Genomic DNA, 20517 nt, shown 5'->3' with positions numbered 1-20517 from the left:
GAATTCGTCAAATACCAGTGTTGATCTTCATATAACACTGACCTTGCCGAAGTAATCAAGGTTAATGTGGCATTTTTGATGTTCTTGGTGGTTGGGGTGTTCAATGTCGTAATTGATTGTGTCCCATGAGCCCGGGACTTCTGTTAGACTCTTGAAATCTTCCGGTGACTCTTTTCGCAATGTTTCAGCAGCCACAAAGAAGTCGGTGAGTTTTGATTTTCCTCCTCTGATGTGTTCGTCGAACCTTGGAATAATCATTCTTGAGTAACTATATGAATCTCAGTGACCATTTGCAGATGTCTCCCATCTTTATGAAGCATACAGACGAGCAATACCCTATTTAAATTGGCAGTAAATATTTGCTGGGTTTACGCACAGGCATTGATAACTAAATTAAGTTCTACATTAATAACATTCAGTTAGTGTTCGAAACGTCTATTCCACTTAAGATTATTAATGGTATCTTAGCTTTTGCTTTCCTATTCTAAGTAATCAACTCTAAGTATTTTGCACCCAAATAATATTCAGTTTATAATGAACAGGACAAATATACGCAATGTATTTGATTAGGTTTGGATGTAAAAAAATTTGATGTTTTTTACCTGAGGCAATGCAAAATCAAGGCACCCATTGGTACTTCGTATGTTGGTTGATCCATGTGAAAAGGCAAACGGACGTCGTTGTTATTTCCATGACCCTCATTACTAAAATCCAATTCGAACATCTGTAAAAAAATGGACTGATCAAATTTTATAAATGCGTTTCTCTGCCTCAGCCTATAAGTAAGCGTGTGATTAAGAATTGATTTAAAATATTCTTATTAATGTGTACGTTTTCAAGATGCCAGCTCCTTACCTTGCCATAACTCGTCTCCAGCAATGTCTCTGCCATCATTCTCGAAATCTGAAAGATAGACAACGTTAAAATCCCCATAATAGGTCGATCTATTTCATGCTCTGCAGGTAGCAAGTTGTCATACACTTACTTCCAAAACCAAGTTTTCTTTGATAGGAGCGTTTTTAATTAGGCAATATCCCTGTGTCATCACGTGCGCCAACCACCTATATACAAACAAAGAGGGTCTGAAGGTAAATTTTTTACTTATATTATAATGTTGTCATGTAATAGTTGTCACACCGAATATGCGATGTTCACTTCTTGGCAAAATGTTTTTAAGACGTCCATTAAAGTTGATATGTGAAGTAGGGATAATATATCTGCAGCCCCGATCATGAATTATGCAGAGATAAACAATCGGTCTTACTTAAAAGTAGTTCGATCCGGATCATCTAAAATATCCTGATATTTTACAGTGGGCAACATCATGTTTCCAACCGCAATTCCATTCGTACTGATGACGTCACTTTTATTGATGGCGTCATCCAAACACTGATCGCAGTAACACCTTTCGCGGAGCCACTGCGACTGTTGCCAACACACGTGACCTTCCACGATTTCACCTGCGATTTCTATGGCAACTCCAGCGCCTTGATGAGAACAGAAAGAAAATATCATGCAAAGTATATGTTTATAAATACAGCTTGTGCAACACAGTAAATGGATGGAAATAGTTTCACGTCCGCGAAAATGCTAATTTTGGCATTCACGTGACAAAGCATGATTTTCATTTTTACGGCAACTTTGTTGTTCTGCAGTCTGCACAGACCGTGCAGCCGAGAAGTGCTGAGTCACTCTTGCTGCGTCAGCGCCAGATAATATTACCACAAGGAAATAGTTCTAAACGCATGGTTGCACACACATTCTGAACAATCGGGGAAAAGTCACGTATTCACTGCTGTGAAATACTTTGTTTCGCGCCTTTTTTAAGGCTTTTAGCGAAAATTTTCTGTTTGGGGAATCATGTGTTTGATATTCAGTATCTTCTGGTCATCATTTAAGTTTCGTAAGAGGGGACCAACCTTTTTCGTCCACGTCTATTTTATTTGCTGTGAGATGTATTTGCAGAGTTATCGCATTCACTTTGAGTATATTAAGGGTTCGGAGAATGTTGGTGCCGATTTTCAATTCCAACCATTTCACGTTTCTGCGCGACATTCTTCTCAAGTTGTTTTGTTCTGGAGAGCGAAAGTTTGTTCTAAAACCTCTATTTGTTTCGATTGTTTGCTTGTGTGATTCTCTTCGTTCATAAACTAAAAAACAATTGATAACATTTGTTGTACTTGGCCTGTTAGGTTTGAACCATAAACCTCTGGTGTACGCTACTGTTGTCAAACCTTTGGATCGCTCCCCGTCAAAAATTCATAATTTAATAGAAACATAATGACATGGAAATCTGACATTATCACAAATAGGATTTAATATAATTCGCCAGCATCGGAGGTTTGTTACTTTTAATAATTCGGGCTGAAACAGAATCCAAGGAAAGTGAAATTTATTTGTTTTATTTGAAAGTTTTCGAAAGTCTGGTCAACACTCGAGCTCACTTGGATACTAAGCTGCAAAGGTGGGGATTCGAACCATCATCCTTCTTACTTATAGCTTGTAGATCCGTGGTTAGTTTCAGCATCTGTATGTGTCTTGCTTTGTTGTGTTGATCCTCCATGTGCATCATCATCCTCTTCCGGTCCCACTCAAGCTGGTGGATCCCCAAGTCCTTGCTTTCATTCATCGCTGCAACTTTGCTCTCACCAAGACCCTGTACACACGGGGGATCACCTAACGGGGCATTCCCGCGTTTTATGAATAGACAACTTACCCTTATCGTTCCATTAAGATCCTCGACAACTTCCCTATGAATGAGAATACTGTCTGAGTAATCAGCGATAAAAGGCCCGCATGTAATTTCCACGCTTCCTTGCTTGAGGAGAAACTGAGCCTCCAGATTCAAAGTATTTTTCATCATGTCTTCGTACAGTCTATAACCTAATAACCATAAATAAAACCTTCATTATCAAACATTCTGCAGTTACTTTGTCTGATGTTTTATGACGTCATCAATTTCACGTGCCAGTAATTCGTCTTCCTCCTGTCTCCGTTGAAGGTATTGCGTCATTTCCGCCAACGTCACTGCGCTACGCTTCACCCGGATCTCGCTCTCCATTTTAACACGCCTGAGTGCACAACACTGGGTCACAAAGGATTTACGTAATATTTTGCCATGGCAACCTTGATTGACATAGTCTTGACCCAAAATGTTGATCGCATCCCTCAGGCACGTTTACATCCGCATCCAATTCATCCAGCGCCGATAAATTGCTCTCGCTTCCAACAATGCTCCCTCCAGTGTCCAAAGTGCCACGTTGTCGCTGGATTCTGAACCGCATCAAGTTTATGGAAATGACTAAAACTATTCGGCGATATTATATCATCAATGCAAGACTGGGCCTCCATTAAAACAGTTGATCAGCGAGAGAAAGAGGAACGTCGGAAAAGTCGCGTTTAAACCCGCAGTCCAACATTTTGTCTTCCGCCACCACGCTGTCATAAGCCTTACGATATTCATCCACCAAGCGGCGCACTTCTGCCTTACGATCGACCGCGGAAGTCTGCCATCCAACATAAGCATGAGTTTCTCCATATAAGTTTCTACACAGGTCGCCAAAATCTAATGAAGCCACCTTTAAATCAGTTTTCATTAATTACCATTTCTATGGTGGCTTATAGCGTGGGGATTTCCCTACCAACCTTTGCCCGGGAATTGACCTAAAACGTGACTTGAATCAGCTGTATCTCAGAATCCAGTCGTTTTAGCAAGCTACTTTTTTAACGAAAAATGTTTTTAAATTATGTCTATTTTTTGGTTTAATTATTAATATGTTTTAGTTTTTCGTGTCACATGCACTTTAACTACTGTTGTTGCACAAACAAATCTGTCTCGAAACATTAACAGCAAGCATATAATAATATGCGCTCACAATGAACTGTTGTGACAACTTGCAGATAAACCACTTCTTGCCTCTAAACTGTTGTAACTTGTGGGTCTGGCCTGACATGCCTCGCGGGCGCCTTTGAGCAGTGCTACTATTTAATGAATTGCATTTGCCTGCGTTGTCAGTGGGGGGACGTGAAGGTGAATCCACCCTTTTTGTGGTGATTCCACACGATTCCATTTTACTTGTGGTTTCATTTGGATTGCTGCTGTACGTTTCATCCATCTTAAAGATTGTTTGGTGTTGGATATACGGAGTCTTTAGAAGAACACGCGTTAAGCTAGTTGGCCGAAACCGCATCCGAAGTAGATTGGGTCGTGATGCGTAACGCTATTTCCGATAATGGCGGAAAGCGGGTTAAGGCTCCTTCCCAATGGCTAACGATACGACAACGATTGGGAAATACCCGCGCCTCGCCCGATTTCGCAAACCGTCTCTGATACGACGCTGCGACAGCCCATGCACACTGGTACGATCGTACGCTACGCAAGTGCTTCGGCGTGTTTTATGTATAGTTCCAGTAACGCTAAAAGTTCGCGTGCAAACCTACTTCAAAGCATAGAGAAATATTTGATAAAGCTCCACAACCACAATGTTGCTGCATTCAAAATTTATTCATCTTATCAAACCGTCGTATTGTAAGGCCCTTACGACGCGTTTACGACGGCAGTGGGCATCAGTCTTAAGGATCGTGCCGCGATGTCGTACGTAGCAGGAGGTTCTGTTCGCCTCTTTAAATGCTTTGAGGCGTCGTGAATGAACCTGTGAATTTTGTTTTCTATCTATCCCGCTGGCCATTATTTTATTGCAATAAAAACATTGGTCTGAAAGTAGTCAACAATAAACAAAAACGTAGGTCTGATGTCTTTCATACCATCGTTTGTACATGTTTATTGAACCAAGCTTTCCAAGGTGCACTGCTGTGCAAGAATTTAGCGTGCGTTCGTCCATTTTGCGTGCACAGATGTCTGTATGTTTATTTTAATGTTATCTTCTGCAATTTCGAAAATTTGATATAAGCGTTGGCATAATAATAATCTTGTCGTTCACTATAATTCCTTGCTGGGCATTTTTGATTCTCGCACTTTGTTACTGAATTTGCACTAAAATGAAAGGTTGCCTATAACCTTACCCACGCACGCTTTCTGTTGGTACTAAAGCCACACACAAATAATTTTTATCTGGTGTAATTTTAATTTACAACTAACATTGTAGTAGACCAAAATTTGTGGTTATCTACGTATAGGTCTTTAGGTAGATTATTTTGTTATAAACATGCGCTATTAAGAATTGTAAGGTAAACAAGTCATAGAAATTTACGTAACGTGTGCAGATAAGCGCTAAAACGTGCATACTGGACAAACGGTTTGTAAGACAGGCACGGATTATGTTAAATTCTACGCGTTGGGTCGGAATGACATTAAAAACCATAATACAATAGTTTACATCTAACAATCAATTTAATGCACACATAGAAAAATATACAATGAGAAATATACACTTAAAAAGAGGAGTTATTCCCGACTTTCGGTGGGGTCGGGTTCAGTCCCAGCTTATGTCCCAGATACATGTAACGACTTTTGACGTCATCAATATTCGCATAGCATCCCTAGAAAATTAGAGATATGATGTTTAAAAGATAAATAAAATATATAAAGTTGTTGCAAGGGATTCAAACAGTTACTCGTATACAGGCAAGCAATGACAAAATCAATGTTTTTACTGGCTCGGAGGGCATAGATTTAATTGCGGAAAAACATCATTAGATTTGTTTTAGGCTGTAACACAATTTATTTAGATAATTAGACTGGTCAAATTTTGCATAATAGACTTGCAACGTATAAACATGTTGCATGGCTTCTGACGAAATGTGTTCAACCTGGAGATGGCGTACGCCATCCATGTTCTCAATTTGGGTTCGCGCATGCGCACATCGTCGGTTGTTCACCGTGAGCACGTCACCAGCCTCCAATCGAAACACCACCTTTATACGGATGCAATTAAATCTTTTTTAACAATCAAACATTAAAATAGTAAATGCTCAACGGGTTTAATGGTTGTTCATTGAACCTTATAAAACAGTAAAACTGCGGTAAACATATGCGGCTTAATAAGGTTAGAGAACTCCGGCACCTGAGTTTCCTCACGATCGAGTATCTCACAAAACTTCTTGCTTGCCTTGAAATATCGCATGACATCTTTATCCCTGACTCGAATAGAGGAAGATAGATCGAGGTTCCAGTTTACACCAACAATCTAGACATGCGAACAATACAGCCTGTCAATATTTCACAATAAAACAATTATTTAGTGAAAAACATATTAAACGGCAGAATTCGTCAAACACCAGTGTTGATCTTCATATAACACTGACCTTGCCGAAGTAATCAAGGTTAATGTGGCATTTTTGATGTTCTTGGTGGTTGGGGTGTTCAATGTCGTAATTGATTGTGTCCCATGAGCCCGGGACTTCTGTTAGAGTCTTGAAATCTTCCGGTGACTCTTTTCGCAATGTTTCAGCAGCCACAAAGAAGTCGGTGAGTTTTGATTTTCCTCCTCTGATGTGTTCGTCGAACCTTGGAATAATCATTCTTGAGTAACTATATGAATCTCAGTGACCATTTGCAGATGTCTCCCATCTTTATGAAGCATACAGACGAGCAATACCCTACTTAAATTGGCAGTAAATATTTGCTGGGTTTGCACACAGGCATTGATAACTAAATTAAGTGCTACATTAATAACATTCAGTTAGTGTTCGAAACTTCTATTGTACTTAAGATGATTAATGGTATATTAGCATTTGTTTCCTATTCTAAGTAATCAACTCTAAGTATTTTGCACCCAAATAATATTCAGTTTATAATGAGTACACAGGACAAATATACGCAATGTATTTGATTAGGTTTGGATGTAAAAAAAATTGATGTTTTTTACCTGAGACAATGCAAAATCAAGGCACCCATTGGTACTTCGTATGTTGGTTGGTCCATGTGAAAAGGCAAACGGACGTCGTTGTTATTTCCATGACCCTCATTACTAAAATCCAATTCGAACATCTGTAAAAAAATGGACTGATCAAATTTTATAAATGCGTTTCTCTGCCTCAGCCTATAAGTAAGCGTGTGATTAAGAATTGATTTAAAATATTCTTATTAATGTGTACGTTTTCAAGATGCCAGCTCCTTACCTTGCCATAACTTGTCTCCAGCAATGTCCCTGCCATCATTCTCGAAATCTGAAAGATAGACAAGTTTAAAATCCCCATAATAGGTCGATCTATTTTATGCTCTGCAGGTAGCAAGTTGTCATACACTTACTTCCAAAACCAAGTTTTCTTTGATAGGAGCGTTTTTAATTAGGCAATATCCCTGTGTCATCACGTGCGCCAACCACCTATATACAAACAAAGAGGGTCTGAAGGTAAATTTTTTACTTATATTATAATGTTGTCATGTAATAGTTGTCACACCGAATATGCGATGTTCACTTCTTGGCAAAATGTTTTTAAGACGTCCATTAAAGTTGATATGTGAAGTAGGGATAATATATCTGCCGCCCGATCATGAATTATGTAGAAATAAACAATCGGTCTTACTTAAAAGTAGTTCGATCCGGATCATCTAAAATATCCTGATATTTTACAGTGGGCAACATCATGTTTCCAACCGCAATTCCATTCGTACTGATGACGTCACTTTTGTTGATGGCGTCATCCAAACACTGATCGCAGTAACACCTTTCGCGGAGCCACTGCGACTGTTGCCAACACACGTGACCTTCCACGATTTCACCTGCGATTTCTATGGCAACTCCAGCGCCTTGATGAGAACAGAAAGAAAATATCATGCAAAGTATATGTTTATAAATACAGCTTGTGCAACACAGCAAATGGATGGAAATAGTTTCACGTCCGCGAAAATGCTAATTTTGGCATTCACGTGACAAAGCATGATTTTCATTTTTACGGCAACTTTGTTGTTCTGCAGTCTGCACAGACCGTGCAGCCGAGAAGTGCTGAGTCACTTTTGCTGCGTCAGCGCCAGATAATATTACCACAAGGAAATAGTTCTAAACGCATGGTTGCACACACATTCTGAACAATCGGCGAAAAGTCACGTATTCACTGCTGTGAAATACTTTGTTTCGTCACCTTTTTAGCGAAAATTTTCTATTAGGGGAATCATGTGTTTGATATTCAGTATCTTCTGGTCATCATTTAAGTTTCGTAAGAGGGGACCAACCTTTTTCGTCCACGTCTATTTTATTTGCTGTGAGTACATCAGGAAAAGCTGGAGTGTCAACCAGGTAGGTTCCCTTGTACTTCGGTCGACAAGCCTTACATCCGCAATAAAATCGAAGCCACTTCACATGAAATCTAAACAACGAGGTCCGTTTCGACAATCCGATTTACAATAAAATTTGAAAAAAAATTAACAATGGAGTGTTTTATGTTAAATTTGATATAGAAACACTACGATAAAAAATGCGATATGTAAAAGACAAACCGAATCGTTTTTTTGGCAGAACATTTTGTCCGCAAGACAGTTTTTAAACTCAACTCCAAATTTATGTGTATTAATATCCTTTTAATGCAATATGTGCACACGTTGCGTTTGAAAACCTTGTACCTGCTCCTATGTCCATCGTTCCATTCTATTTTCACTATCTCCCTATCTTCGTTTGGGTACGCCGAAACAATTGTAAACTGCATTGCTACAGCTTTAAACGTCTAAAAAGTCTTATTTTGTGAGGTTAGTGCTGCCTTCTGAAAGAGCAACCTTCTGTAAGCACTGTGCCACCAAATCTTTGCTATTGTGCCAAAGCTCGACGCTAGCCAAGACAAGACCTTTTTTTCAAAAAAAGGCAAATGTAAACGTTTATAAACGTAAAAACAAAGTTAAAGACTGCCACATTTGATGTTCATTGCAACTTGTTTTGACTTCACGTGGAACTTAGCATCATGCTACGAAATGTGATTTATATTTAATCTAGTGGTATATCTCACTTTTGTTGACTGTTTTAAGGGCCAATATTGCCCAGGGCAAACATCCCGGCTTACTGTTACCTTCTTCAGTAATATAATTTTCTCAGTCGTTCCCTCTGATTAATATATGTTTATTTATTTAAGACAATGGTTTACACTTTTTCTGTATTTACAGTCGCTGCAGTAACGAAGTAGGAATAGGATTTTGCAGTTTTTTGTCACGCATTTAAGGCTTACGTTAACACAAATTTTGATGAAGTGTACGCCCATCATAAACACGCACAAACGACTCCATATAGCACAACTTTATAAACCAACAAAGCAAATTAGGAAAAGACTTAAAAATTACACAAACACCGATACAAGTGACATTGGTGGTTTACTCATTGCAAATTGGCCTTTTCGCTTGTATATCCAACTGCTGGGTAAACAGGTGCAGCCTGCTGTGCATACTGTTGGCCAGGGTGGGGCGGATTGTTTCCCGGATTTACGACGGTTGTCGTGGTAACCACTGTGTTTTCAGTGTAGTTCTTCACCCCTGTTTCAAATTGAAACTAAATTTATTGGTCCATAAAGTCTCGATTGAAGAAACATAACATATGCCTCATGGCATAACGTCCATGGCTGTTACCAAGATGCATAAATTACACACAGAATCAAAACTTATGCACTTCTCCCTAATCTACCAAACTGCAAGATGTTGTTGCAATAATATTGAAGTTATTACACATATCATAAAGTTCATGAATACTCTGTTAATGATGGCTTACTCTTGTATAAGACACCTAAACAACGCTACTATGCACAAAAGCAGTACTTTGCATAAGTTTTATAACCTACCTGCTGCAGAAACGAATGCGATTCCCCACATAATGCTCCACACCCACCCAATGAGAAATATCCACACTGTAAACAGTTGGAGCCATCCAATCCAGAAGTTAAGGCAAAAAGTTCCAAATTTTCCACCGCCTGACTGGCCGACGTTGGCACAGCAAAACACGGTAAACGAGGCTATTACCGTACCTGTACATAAAAAAGCTTTCTTGTGAATCTAACTATTACAAAAAATTCCACATTTGAATGCAATTTACGTGTGAAAGGAATCTCATTACTAATGCAACACTCCAGTAATTTCACAATTTTATCTAAAACAGGTGTTTCAGACATATATGATTTTTACTAAAACTAAAAGCTTCATATTTTGTTACATTCAAAGCTCCTCGAAACCCACTTTGTGAATCGCTTCTAAGTTAAGATTACTTACCGATACCAGGCAAAAGGATGTTAACAATGCAGAGTGTGATAGCACAGGCCATGGGCATTACAGGTATAGCGGACTGCATACTCTGGTAGGTCCCTGGACTGGTGGAAGTTGTCTGCGTCACGTAAGCCACTTGTTGAGGTTGAGCAGGTGGAGGCCCTTGTCCATAATATACTTGGGTCGCTGGTTGATGATATGAGGGCCCCGGAACCGATTGGGGCATTTGTCCCGTTACTGGCATCTGGGATAAGGTTTATTATTACCATGATGTCGTACATTTGTTGTACATTTAATTAGCAATTGGAAAAATTTGTAAAAGTTTATCTGTTTTCTGATGTTGTCTGCTAATTAGGCTCTGATTTTGACAACGACACAATCGAGCATTACACAAACAACTAAATTTATATTGCTTCGCGACAATTTGTACAGAATTGACAGATGCAAAATCTTGATATGTTTACATTTTGACGATTGTCACCACATACACACAAAATGCATTATTAATAATTTCTTAATGTTACGCATTCATAAACCGTTGCTGAAAAAGTACGAAATACTTTTCTTGAAGTATAGCTGAATATTTGTTGCAGGTTTGTCTGCTAAACTTTTGACAATATAACTTCACAGTTAGCCACAACCATGCAGTTATTTCATGTTCCAAACATTCATACAGGTTTACTTTGCCAAGTACCTATTTTACATTCTTAACATACCCCTGTTGGTGCCGTGGCATAGGGTGCTGATGCTGCTGCTGGTGTGCTATACGGTGGCGGTTCCATACTTTTTATTTGCGAATCCATTTCGTCGTTGTATCTGTGGACCAGCGTACGTTTCTACTCTACAGATCTGCTAATGCACAAAATATCAATACCAACATAATCATCGCTTGTAAAAATGTGAAGCATTAGCTCGTATATGTTTCCCCATCAAAACGCAATGACAAAAATACTTCATGTGGGTGATTTTTTAATCGCATTATATTTAAAACGACGTCCCTCTCAACCTAGCAACGATTGATTTCGTTCAGTATACTTGCCAATAACAGATATGTACCTGCCCAAACCCAGAGCGAAACATAATATCGATCCCATAGCTGGACACTGGCAAATATTAACTAGCTGAGTTACGCTCTTGTTTTAAAGCTGACGAGCAGTCACGCTCAGCATGTGATGGCGACGATGCTTACTTGGTAAATATTGTTCCTTTCGAGGAGGATAGAGCAAATGCTAAGCGATTAACACTGCTGAATATATGGAGAAAATACTGGACTCATTCGTACGCTCACTCGTAAATTTCTCTATTTTGATTAGGGCAGCAGCATAATGAACTTTTACGATCTGTTATTTTGTTGTATTCAGGCGTGTTGTTTATGCGACGGAAATTGCGCCGGTTATCTAAAGGAAGAAATTGTTGCCCTAACAGTGTTTGCTTAGATAGAATACACACCAGGGAAACAACATTCTTTGACGACAACAACTTCCTTGAACTTGTAACCAACGCTACGCAGTTCATACCCCACACAACGTATGTAACAAAACTCCACTTCACATCCAAGTGATGTTTACTGGCGGTCTTCTATCAAAAGTAAACAGTGGTTTTAATCTGAAGGCATGTTGTAAAATCATCACCACTATGTGAATTGAACTGTTCGTCCTTTGCTTAAAACTTAATTTCCTGCCAAGGAATTAATCGTTTACTTATCCGTGGTGCTTATTCTTGTTTGTGTTGGTGTACAGAATAGGGATTTGCTGGATCGAATCCGGAATAGGCCAAATAACCATAATATTTCAAAAATAGGTCGCTGATATGTCTGCCAAACGGAAAACGAATTTAGCGAGTTGATTTGCTCAACCCCAAAACCTGTGCAATTCAGTTAGGTCGCGAGGAGGATTCGTGGAAATTACTGCTTCTATTTTTGAAGGATATGGATAAATACCATATTCATTAAAATATGACTTGATGAAATCGTTTGCGCTTTTAACGTTACTGCAGCCTGGTGGTCTTGTCACCTAATGAAGTCAAGGGTTGAAATCCTACTGCTGACACAATGAATTCTTGTAGTTTATTACCCAACAACAACCGAACAGAACAACAGTGCACATCACAAACATGAGTTACAATAAAATGTCCTTTACCACACAGAGTATCACTTTTATAGGATGGATCACGTGACACTGCCACGTTCTACAAAACATACTAGAAAAACAACGTATCTTTGAACAGTTTTCAAAAAGTATTGACATCTTGCGATCTAGGTCTTCTTCCAAACGTACAGGACAGTCTCGCCGGTGTCCTTATGAGCTGCATGCGTACTTTTCTCCAAAATCACCATTTGATTTTGATCATTGAGTCGTTGCATTGTGTCACTAACATCAATATTGAATTTCTCATCAGTGGATTGTCGAAAGTTAAAAATGAGGAAACCGCCCGATTTAATTACATCCAGCATGGCCTGTGGACAAGAGTGGATAAAAATTACGAAAGATTTATACGAATTACATGGTAACGGACTATGCATGTTTCATTTCTCGGGATCATGTGTATATTGGCTAAAAAGACCAACTCGCTCAAACGAACACAACATGTATACAGCGTTGAAATACACAAAAAATTATGAAACAAATCAAACTGCAATTTGTATTCTATCAACATCTAAATAACTGTATGTCAAGAAATAAATATTTATCACGAAACCACGAGTAGTCAACAGTCCAGTTATAAATCAAATAATATTGACCTCGATGGTGGACGGTGGGCAATGTTGAGGAAATATTGAACCCAAGCAAACTACAGCATCGTACATTTCGTCACGCATGGGTAATAGACCGTTAACTAGATGGCAAATGACCGACCTGCGGTTAAGCACAAATATTTACCACAAAGTACAAGAAGGGATTTGTTAACGAAGTTTTTTACTCACCTGAAGTTTAAGCCCTTTTTGGAAGCAACGTACAACATTTCCATGTTGGCATCCAAGATGTCAATATTGCCAACATAACCTTCATTGTTGCGTAAATAATATCCAAGTAATCCAGTTCCTATTTAACATATTCACGTAAATAGTACCCCAGAATACAAACTGGTTTAGTCTTCAGACTATTTTGTTGCACGGTAAAAGTATAAAAACCCGATGCGGAGTTTTGTAATCGAAGGAATCAAGACAATTTTCTAACTAAGAATACGTGATTAGCGACATATACAAACGTCTAACAGTTTACAGCTGCACTTACCAGCGCCAAGATCCAGTATCGCAGTTTCCCGTTTATTTGGGATGAAATTGCCACAAACTTCTGCCACTACTTTGGGCATGACGTAAGAATAGGTTTTCACATCCTCGTCGTAATTTCTGCTCCAGAGATTGTAAGCTTGCTGAGATTCTTTGATGGTGCTACTGTTTGTGACCGCACTGTGTAGACTTGTGGCTGGGCGAAACGAAGACATTGAAACTTTTTGCTATTAAAATGGTGATTTGCTAAAAGAACAGGACTTTAAAATGTTGCATAATTATTATTCATCTGTCGGACATTGTAAGACACACACGCGAAATTATAGTTCAAGTAAACTACGAATACATATAAAATATGCACGACTGTACAACATGTTTGTTTGACCTGAAACAGCGCTCAAGTAATACTAACTACCTACGAAGACTTTCGGATCAAAGCCAAATTATTCCTGCAGTGAAACACTACCCAAATTGGCAGATGTCATTTTCTTCGTGAAAAAAGATAAAAGAGAATGAACATTGGTGCTGTTTTTCACAAACAAATTTGTGTCAAGTATTATGCGCTCACAATAAACTATTGAGACACCTGCACTGTTCTCACAAACACCAGTGCAACATTCGATCGTTGCAACAGTTATTCAACTTATATCACAATTTCATAAACCATTAGTTGATAAGTAGCGAGAAAGCACTGAAAAGTTAAGTTTAAGAATGTTAAAAGCAATAAACGCAACCTCACACGACTAATATACCTTCTGCAACGCACAACTTACAGAAAAAGTTAACTTAGTGCAATAATGTTAAACTGTTACGCCACCACCACAAAGGCAACGCTGCAATATATTCAATGTATGTGGGAGTTCAGCAAATTCTGTTTCCCAAGTAAACAGTTGATTTTCGTACCACTATATAACAGCGTAAAATAGTTTCCTCTTCTCTGGACTTCCTCTGTTTGCAATCTGGTGCTTGTACATTCCATTCTGTTCGATTCCATTCTATTTTGTTTGCTTGATACTGCTAGTTGGAAATTACGCACAACACAATTGTAGGCTTAGCGCCAGATACATGTAATATGACCGTTATGTTATAATTGTTAATTGTAATTGTAAATTCGTTGCACTGCCAAACTCCAAAAGGAAGCGGAACACGACATACATCCATACGAACTGTTTTATTAGTAAGAACATTTCCGCTTGCATGCTTACAACAGATAAGTCAGTTAAAATCCTGCGCAAAAACCAAATCTATTACGTTGTCATTGCCATACTTGGCCGGGGTTCTGTGTGCCGTTTTTAATTGTGGCACCGTTTTTGGCGATATCTCGTTGATTACTTTTCTCGGTCTGCCAAGTGCAGAGACCCTTTTTCTAAGCGTTAGGGTCAATTTGAAAACGTGACAAGAACAAGCCAAGACATCACAGCAGCTCTAACAGAAAAATCAACCAACAGCAAGGCTCTCAAGATAATTTAAGTTGCAGCAATGCAGTTTTCATTTGTTTCGGCTTACTGGCGGCCAGGTTAACTTATACCAACATATATCTCAACGTATACAGTCTATATAGCGATATGGGTGGTCATTGGTTTCAAATTGATGATCTGATGGATTTTGGCGCCCAATGTATGTGCGGGATTTTATCGACCTGTATGCAAAAGTAAAGGCAGTGTGCTAGTTATTGTTTGGTTATTTCAACTTCGATCCCTTACGACACTGACGAACGATTAATTTTATTACACATAGCAGGACATTGAGTGGATTCATATAAGTCCTTACCATATAGGTTCTCACTGCGGCTCGAAACATGTGTAATGACGACGCCACAGACGAGATCTAGTGCATTCGCTGTCATGTGATTTGCCCTTGGCATGTTTTTCTGCTCGTTCAGTTTCCTGCCCTTCTCAGTGCTTTGTTGTTGTAGCTCCTTTCTAATATGTACTGATGATAAACGCATCAGTGTTCGAAACGTCTACTATGGATGATTAACATCACCCAATCAATAGATTGTTTTAACAATTTTACTGGCGAAATTGTGCATGTTTGACCATTTGTATGGTTGTGGTCTGAGAGGTTGAGAATTTGGTACCATAAAATAATAAAACCCATGAAAGTCTCACCAGAGTTTCTTCTGGTCGCCCGCAGAAAACGTGTTTAAATTTTGTCGGGACGGAAATTGATCATGTATTGAGTCATTGTGTGTAAAGAGCAGCATACGCTTGGTAAAGTGCCACCTAACATTACCGATCCAAAATAGTTCACAAACTGTGATGGACGATTAGCGTTCCTTTAAGTAAATGATTGAAAAAGTTTTGGCATTGGGTAAAATTCTGAAATATTTATAAAAAGTAATTTTAATTGTTTAGGGTTTTGTCACATATCGTTTATTATGCCTAACCTGCAAGGAAAAGTTTGCTTGGTAACTGGAGCTTCCAGAGGCGTTGGAAAGGGTATTGCTCTTCAGCTGGCAATAAATGGTGCAACATGTTACATAACTGGGAGAAGTTTGGAGAAACTTAACCTTGTGTCAAAGGAGGTATGGGAAATTATGAAGTAAACTAAAAAAAGCAGATAAATTTTGAACAAAATTAGTGCGTCTATATGTTTTGATGTTAAAATTGAGATGAGGTTGGCCATTAGCTGCAGAAAAATAGCAATGTTTTAACAATGTATTCGTGGTTACGACTTCGCGTCATCAATAGGTCTGACGTCACAATGTTACAGTTGAGGATTGGCTGAAAAGCCTTGGCTTAGATAGGAGTTCTTCAGTTAAATGCGTGTAGAGCAGCGGTAAATCCATTTTGGAGGAAATGTCATGTTTAGGCGAAGTAGAAGTTGTCGAGGAATATATGTATCAAGCACCAAAAACGAAAAATTAGGTTTAGACAAAGAAAAACGTCTGGAATTAACAGCAACTGACGAGTTTGGTAGTCACTTGGCCATGGAAGTCGTGATCACTCAACTGTTTACACTTCGTGTTTCCTCTATAAAGTAACGCTTGAGCCCAGTGGCTCCCCTGCACATCCATAAAACAATCACCCTTCGTGTACCTCTTTGAAATGCCTTAAGCACCGTTGTACAACCGTGATTTAGTGTCTTTTTTGCGATTTTTCATGCTGACGAGGCAGTAAAAACCCGCACCAAAGCCAAATAAATGAATATCGCGCAAGCTGCAGTTAATTCCAGACGTTTCGTTTCTGATGCTTGGCACATACTAGTGCAAGTTCTCGACCATTTCTGCTTTGTCGAAACGAAAATTTAACGATTTACCGCTGTGCTACCCGCGTTTTTGTCAAAAACTCCTGATGCATTTTCAGCCAATCTTTGCGTGTATAGCATTACTCATACCGATTGATGACACAAAGTCAGAACTATAAATCGCCATGTATTGTCTTTCTCAGTGTTTCTGAAACTTTTTTGCCGGTACTACCCACCTCGTCTTTTTGAAAACGCCCATACAATTGGCAAAAAATTATGACAAATTTATTTTTATCATGACAACATCAATGTAATAGACAGACTAGATTGATGCAACATCACCAGTTTTTTAAACATTTACAATCATAACGTAAATTTTAACGTCAATACAACATGAAACAGTTAAGACTATTAAATGCATGAAATTTATCGAACCGTGAGAAGCGTCAATTGCCTTTTTCTGCATGTCTCTCGATTATGCTGCTCGTTGAAGTACCCGTCAGTCTGATTTGTTGGCTCCTTAATAAACATCGCTTCATTGGTGACCCCGACGTGATTTTCCTCAGCGCCCGCAAGCGTCCATTTATTCCCCATCACCCCATTTAAAATAACAAACCCCAAGGGAGCACTGGCGCCCACTGTTGTAACAAGTAAAGTTTTCAACTTTTTGCCACCTGAAGCATCTCAGCTGAGGGCTTAATTTTAATTGCAAGGTTTGGTAACAAGCTGGATCAGCCACTTCTACCGACAAGTTGGAGCGAGATCTGAAAAGTCAAGCTCGAAGCGAGCTTTGAACTCATGACCCTGGGATAACCAAATTTATCATTTAGTTGGTTTTGCTGTCAGTTGGATTGCCATCAATTAACATATCCATTACAAACAAAATATCTTTAACATTGTTGTGTTTATTTTTTTGGTCAGGCTGAGACGAGAGAAGCATGTGGAAAGTGTATTCCCATACAATGTGATCACAGCGATGATGCTCAAGTGAAGCAAGTATTTGAACAGATTGCAAATAAGAATGATGGACAGCTGGACTTGCTTGTAAACAATGCCTACTCTGCTGTCAATGTATGTTGCTTTCTATGTTGATTTAGCACTACATAATATATTTTATTTAAACTAAAATGCACATATGAATTATAACTACATTGTTGCTATTTCGGTTCTTTCAGAAAGATTTAAACGTTAAAACTATTTTCCAGTGGGTAATAGAAAATGGACAATATACTTTTTGGGACCAACCTGAAGATGGATGGGACATAATAAATAATGTTGGACTGAGGTAATATCAATTGAATGTGAGAAATAGAACCTGTGCCATTCATTTAAAAAACTTGAAATTTTGTTTGACCTAAAAGCAATATTTTAGCGCATTTCTGTCCTTTCATGCACTTTGCCAGTAATAAGGTGACTTGGGAAAATGAGCAAATTTCAGTAATAGTTTAATATTTCATCCAACAATATTGCATATAAAGGTCAAACCCAGTAAACAGTTTTTTTTTCTGTAAGGGCACAAAATTTAGTCTGCCAAAAAAAACTGTGTTTAAATAATTGGAAAAATATTGCTGCAGCTACAAATCAGGTTTAATTGGCCTAGAATTTAGGGTTCCTAAACTAGGGGGTCCAACCCCTGCTGCAGTTTGCACGATCAATTAAGTGGGTCACAAAGAGTACAATATTGTCGCACAAAACACGGAATTTAACAGTGATATTTAAACACAAACTACATACCAAGGCCTGTGCAGTATAAAGAGACAACCTAGCTAAAATATTTCATAAATAGGGGTTTGTATATAATTGACTTCCAACAGATAAAATTGACTTCCTAAATGAATCCTTTAGTTGTTTGCTCACAAGGTAAACATTCACTTACATACAAATACAGACTATATTGGTTTAAAATTTTGTTGTTTTTGGTAATACTAATAATGATGTTTCCAAGCATAGGCAGAATATATGTATATCAATTGTAAACTTGCAAAACAAACAACTTAAGGATCATTTCATACATTTTATGATATATTGTTGGCTTGTATTTTTAACAGAAATCATTACAAGTGTGCTGTGCATGCCTCCCGCCTTATGATTAAACAAAGAAAAGGTCTGATTGTTAATATAAGCTCCATTGGCGGTGTAAGATATTTTCAAACACCTTGTTATGGTATTGGTAAAACTGGGGTAAGTTACACTGTATTATTATTGTGTTACAGTGTTAACATTTTGATTTCTATTTTATAGAAAGACAGAATGGCACGAGATTGTGCAGTGGACTTGGCACCATACAATGTTGCCTTTGTATCTCTATGGCCTGGCCCAGTGAGAACTGAAGCAGTCGATGCAGCAATAAAAACTGATGCAGCAAGAGCTCAAACTGTTGAGTAGCTTCGATACTTTATTAATTATACCATTCTATATCCGCCACTTGTATTTGGGACAGCTGTCAAAATAACCAGTATATTTTGTGGTTGCTATTGATACTTAGTTGTTTATGCACAATAGAATATTTTATCTGTCATGGCTAACAGATTTTGTGACAATGAATACAATATGTTTTTCTAGTTTGAATGGCTCTTTGAAAATGGAGAATCCGCAGAATTTTCTGGAAAGTGCATTGCAAGTCTTTTAGTGGGTAATGCATTATAAAAATCAAAAATATTTTATTATATTTTCTTGCAGTAAAAAGAATTATCCTATGATGGGATCTCCTTGTGTGTTCACTGAATGTTATTTGTTAGATTTGATTACTCTGTATCACCAAATATCATTTCATCCAGACCATTTACTCAAATATATTCGGTCATTTATGTAAGTTGAACACATGATCGAAATTAAACAACAATTTAGCTTTTTTGTTCCTTTCAAGGTGATATCTTTTTTGTCCTTTGTTTATCAATTTTATGTTTCTACAGACCAAGACATAATGAAAAGAACTGGACAAATTGTTCTTTCAACTGATATTGCAGCTGAATTCAACATTTTGGATGTTGATGGTAAATTGCTTTCTAGTGTGTTTTTTCTGTTTTTATTTTCAATTTTGCAAAAAATAATGTTAGTAGTTGGCATAAATATCACATGGAAGAGTGTGATTCTTTTCACCATATGGGCAATCATCACCATCTGGGCACCTGACTCTAACAAGATTTGTCAGTGTCCAATGATATATTTTAACATTTACTTGTAAAGTTCTTTTTTGAAAAATTAGTATGTTAAAACAGGGGGGTATAAATTAATCTTCAAATGCCTCTGGGGGGTAAATTGGAGATAAAGGGTTTAGAACCTATGCCTTACTTGATTCGGTGCTTGTTTTGGTTAAAAAAAACATGGAAAAATCTGCAAAAATATTTTACCTTTTTTTAACAGGTCGCTTTCCAGTAAGCATAAGAAGCCTTAAATCAATGGTTGTTTCATCTGGGGCCCTGTGGCTTGCACCGTACATTCCAAGTTTTATTAGGGTTCCATTGACTGTTTTCACCTTCCTTGCAGCTAGCAGAAGTGTATCAAATGTAACAAAGATCCCAAGCAAATATTCTTAATGTGTGTAAAGCGCTCACAACCAACTACCTTATTACATGTGCAAACTGAAATCAACTTATAATTTGTTATTATAATTTTGTGTGCGATAATACTTGGAAGCAATCAGTATATTAATACCTTTTACATGCAACTTTCCTGAATTTTGCAATTTGATCTTCTGTGTTTCACATTCTGATTGTTATTTAAACTATGTTTTGTGTTGTTTATCTGGTGTAGCTTTTTGTTTGATATTTAAAATTTATTTTTTGTCAGCAGTAAACCATCATTTAACCCATTATTAATGCCTAATAAGTTCTCTTGTTGAGTAGGTCTTTTTTTGCATTGCCGGGGCTACATCGGGCAATTATTGTATTTTGATTTATTGTACCTGGTTTATAACATAATAAATTACTGTTCTAATAAATTAACCTTTTCATTATAATTTTCT

The 20517-nt window shown here is 37.9% G+C and overlaps 4 protein-coding genes across 4 annotated transcripts; 1 reads left to right on the top strand and 3 right to left on the bottom strand.

Moving 5' to 3' along the window:
• Positions 1 to 5391: 5391 nt before the first annotated feature.
• On the bottom strand, positions 5392 to 8604 carry LOC145895752 (gamma-butyrobetaine dioxygenase-like). The gene is made up of 10 exons (XM_082984535.1): positions 8522 to 8604; positions 8135 to 8268; positions 7489 to 7711; positions 7211 to 7286; positions 7081 to 7128; positions 6828 to 6949; positions 6265 to 6466; positions 6024 to 6146; positions 5770 to 5874; positions 5392 to 5499 (listed from the first exon to the last, which is right to left on the bottom strand). Exons 1-10 carry the CDS (start codon positions 8602 to 8604, stop codon positions 5392 to 5394), a joined length of 1224 nt encoding a protein of 407 aa, XP_082840661.1.
• A 1102-nt stretch (positions 8605 to 9706) lies between these two features.
• LOC145896165 (protein stum homolog) lies at positions 9707 to 10981 on the bottom strand. Its single transcript, XM_082985041.1, has 3 exons — positions 10852 to 10981; positions 10142 to 10379; positions 9707 to 9900 (listed from the first exon to the last, which is right to left on the bottom strand). Exons 1-3 carry the CDS (start codon positions 10936 to 10938, stop codon positions 9707 to 9709), a joined length of 519 nt encoding a protein of 172 aa, XP_082841167.1. The 5' UTR covers positions 10939 to 10981.
• A 1408-nt stretch (positions 10982 to 12389) lies between these two features.
• On the bottom strand, positions 12390 to 13579 carry LOC145895751 (methyltransferase-like protein 27). The gene is made up of 4 exons (XM_082984533.1): positions 13369 to 13579; positions 13059 to 13176; positions 12876 to 12990; positions 12390 to 12590 (listed from the first exon to the last, which is right to left on the bottom strand). Exons 1-4 carry the CDS (start codon positions 13577 to 13579, stop codon positions 12390 to 12392), a joined length of 645 nt encoding a protein of 214 aa, XP_082840659.1.
• A 2165-nt stretch (positions 13580 to 15744) lies between these two features.
• LOC145895075 (dehydrogenase/reductase SDR family member 1-like) lies at positions 15745 to 20089 on the top strand. The gene is made up of 8 exons (XM_082983826.1): positions 15745 to 15891; positions 17475 to 17624; positions 17759 to 17838; positions 18602 to 18734; positions 18795 to 18929; positions 19116 to 19185; positions 19466 to 19546; positions 19917 to 20089. Exons 1-8 carry the CDS (start codon positions 15745 to 15747, stop codon positions 20087 to 20089), a joined length of 969 nt encoding a protein of 322 aa, XP_082839952.1.
• Positions 20090 to 20517: the final 428 nt, after the last annotated feature.

This window comes from Ascidia mentula, chromosome 3 (assembly GCF_947561715.1).
Source record: "Ascidia mentula chromosome 3, kaAscMent1.1, whole genome shotgun sequence".
Classification (NCBI taxonomy): Eukaryota; Metazoa; Chordata; class Ascidiacea; order Phlebobranchia; family Ascidiidae; genus Ascidia; species Ascidia mentula.
The sequence above is the reverse complement of the archived record's forward strand: the minus strand, read 5'-3'. Positions and strand labels throughout refer to the sequence as shown.